Source organism: Diplotaxodon limnothrissa, linkage group LG1, assembly GCF_057381915.1.
Source record: "Diplotaxodon limnothrissa isolate DT_005_m linkage group LG1, D_limnothrissa_male_GT1.1, whole genome shotgun sequence".
NCBI lineage: Eukaryota > Metazoa > Chordata > Actinopteri > Cichliformes > Cichlidae > Diplotaxodon > Diplotaxodon limnothrissa.
This window is the reverse complement of record NC_140596.1, coordinates 27,709,045-27,711,768: the sequence shown is the minus strand read 5'-3', so window position 1 is coordinate 27,711,768 and position 2,724 is coordinate 27,709,045. Positions and strand designations below refer to the sequence as shown.

The 2,724-nt window shown below is 47.6% G+C and overlaps 1 protein-coding gene across 1 annotated transcript; it reads left to right on the top strand.

Moving 5' to 3' along the window:
• Positions 1 to 637: 637 nt before the first annotated feature.
• On the top strand, positions 638 to 2,205 carry pou4f1 (POU class 4 homeobox 1). The gene is made up of 2 exons (XM_085356255.1): positions 638 to 760; positions 1,222 to 2,205. The coding sequence occupies exons 1-2, from the start codon at positions 638 to 640 to the stop codon at positions 2,203 to 2,205; spliced, it is 1,107 nt and encodes a 368-aa protein (XP_085212381.1).
• The last annotated feature ends 519 nt before the right edge of the window (positions 2,206 to 2,724 follow it).

Here is a 2,724-nt window from a genome sequence, read left to right as displayed (position 1 = left end):
CTATACCGATGCCTACAAGCTTAAAATTGCTTATTTATTAATTTCATATTAAATATAGACCTCGTGTTTTTGTGTGTATATTTTCCCTAATACTCGATTGGAAACAACTTTCTGAAATCAGACGTCCAGCCTAAAATAGACAGATGCTCAATTCTGCGGCATAAAGTCAATATTATTCGGCCTCCAGTTAAAAGATAAGGCCTACAGGCACTGGGAACGGCGAGGTTCTGTGGCTGGGAGGAGAGGAGTGAGCCCTTAAAAAACGCAGGCATCCAGTCTCCAGATGTTATTGCCTGCCCTGTGAGCAGTTTTTATCTGTCAGCCTGTTCACTGTTCTGGCAGTTTATGTCTCGCGAGAGCAGCCGAGCACGGGCTTGACGAGATCTGAGGCGCTCAGGTGTAAGAGCCTCTCTCATCCCCAGCAGTGGGAAACAGTAGACAGATAAGTGCGTCTGAGAGACTGCAGGCATCTCTGTGATCTCCGGGCTCAAGGCTGCACTCGGCGCACTATACAGCGAACTACACTGCGTCATTACTGGATAGGCAAAGGATCACTCTGTGTCTGTGATTGTTTTCTAGCTCTTGTAGCCGTTATCCCCCTTCTTTCCGTGCACTTTAATTGGAGAAGCTCGCCAAGATGATGTCCATGAACAGCAAACAGCCGCACTTCGCCATGCATCCCTCTTTACCCGAACACAAGTATACCACCCTGCATTCCAGCTCGGAAGCTATAAGGAGAGCCTGTCTGCAAACTCCACAGGTAAACCATCCCCGAAAACTTTCGCTTTGTCCTTGTTTTTTTTCTTCTTCTTTTTTTGTTACTTGCCTAAGCTGCTTGCAGCACTGAGCGCTGTCTGTGCCTAATAACAAGGGCTGCTCCAAGGCACATTCAGCCAAGACGCGCACTTAATGTTTTTTTCATGTATTCCACAGCAATCACTGGAAGAGTCTGTGATCTTTTTGAAAGCATGCTCACGCAACGCCGGGCTTTACTGTTTTTGTATTAATTTTTATGACTTGCCGCTTCTGAAGGAATACTCCGACTCTGTTATGTGTCGCCAAAAGTCCCGACTGACAGATTCATTTATGCTTTTTTCTTTTTTTCTGTCGCCTTCCTTTTTTCTTCACGTCCTTTCCCATTTCTTACTCACTTTGAAAACCTTCATTCTCCCCCTCTCTTTCTTTCTGTCTTTCTTTTTTTTTTATCCCCCCCTCTTGCAGTTACAGAGTAACATATTTGCAAGCCTGGATGAGACGCTGCTGGCTCGGGCTGAGGCTTTGGCGGCCGTGGACATCGCCGTGTCCCAGGGCAAGACGCACCCGTTCAAGCCCGACGCCACCTACCACACGATGAGCACGGTGCCATGCTCGTCGACATCCACCGTGCCACTAGCCCACCACCATCATCACCATCACCACCACCACCACCAGAACCTGGAGCCACCGGACATTATGGACCACATCAGCTCGCCATCTCTCAGCTTAATGTCCAGTGCGCACGACGTGGCGGGCGGCGGAGGTGGCGGTGGCGGCGGAGGTGGCGGTGGTGGGCTCATCTCCACCTCTGCTCACCCGCACTCTCACATGCACGGTTTGAGTCACCTCTCCCACCAAGCTATGAGCATGAACTCACCTCTCACCCACCACGGGCTCTTACCGGGCCATCACGGGGGAGGTCAAGGCGGCCCTGGGCTCACAAACAACGGACTTCCCTCCATTAATGACTCGGACACAGACCCAAGGGAGCTGGAGGCTTTCGCGGAGCGCTTCAAACAGCGGAGGATCAAGCTGGGGGTGACACAGGCGGACGTGGGCAGCGCTTTGGCTAATCTCAAAATCCCCGGCGTTGGATCACTGAGCCAAAGTACAATTTGTCGATTCGAGTCTTTAACTCTCTCCCACAACAACATGATTGCGCTCAAACCCATCCTCCAGGCCTGGCTAGAAGAGGCCGAGGGGGCCCAAAGGGAAAAAATGAGCAAACCTGACATTTTTAGCGGAGGAGAAAAGAAACGCAAGAGGACCTCGATAGCAGCCCCAGAAAAGAGGTCTTTGGAGGCTTACTTCGCTGTACAACCTCGACCGTCGTCTGAGAAAATAGCAGCTATAGCTGAAAAGTTGGACCTGAAAAAAAATGTGGTACGAGTGTGGTTTTGTAACCAAAGACAGAAGCAGAAGCGGTTGAAATTTTCCGCGGCTCACTGATGGGCGAGGAAGAGAAGTTAAAAAAAAATTAAAAAAAAAAAGTTGTGTGACTGAATTTGGGGACCAAGGGACACCGAGACACCATTTTCAGTCTTTTGTCTCCAGCGATTTTACACGCTGGTGCACAATGGACTTTAGATACCCATTTTATGAGGCTTCATATATCCTGTTTATTTTCACGTTATCGGTGAATGTGAAGTATGCAAATAACAGATTACACAAACTTGGCTCAGATGTTACCAGGGAAAAGTTTAGCGACGTCGACATTGCCTTTTAAATAAAAGAAAACAAAAGAAAAAAACTTGTGGAAAGAGGTAATTTGCTCCATACTATAGCGAGTTATTTTCTCCGAATAGGCCTGTTATTTTGAAGTATAGCCATTTACGAATTACCTCACTGATTGTTAAATGTGGTTTGGGTTTGATCTTTTCTGTCGTTGATATAGACTAAGTCATGACTGTTCATTTATTCATCCGTTCATTTATTCTTATTTGGAGGCTGCTACGAACTGAAATTTAG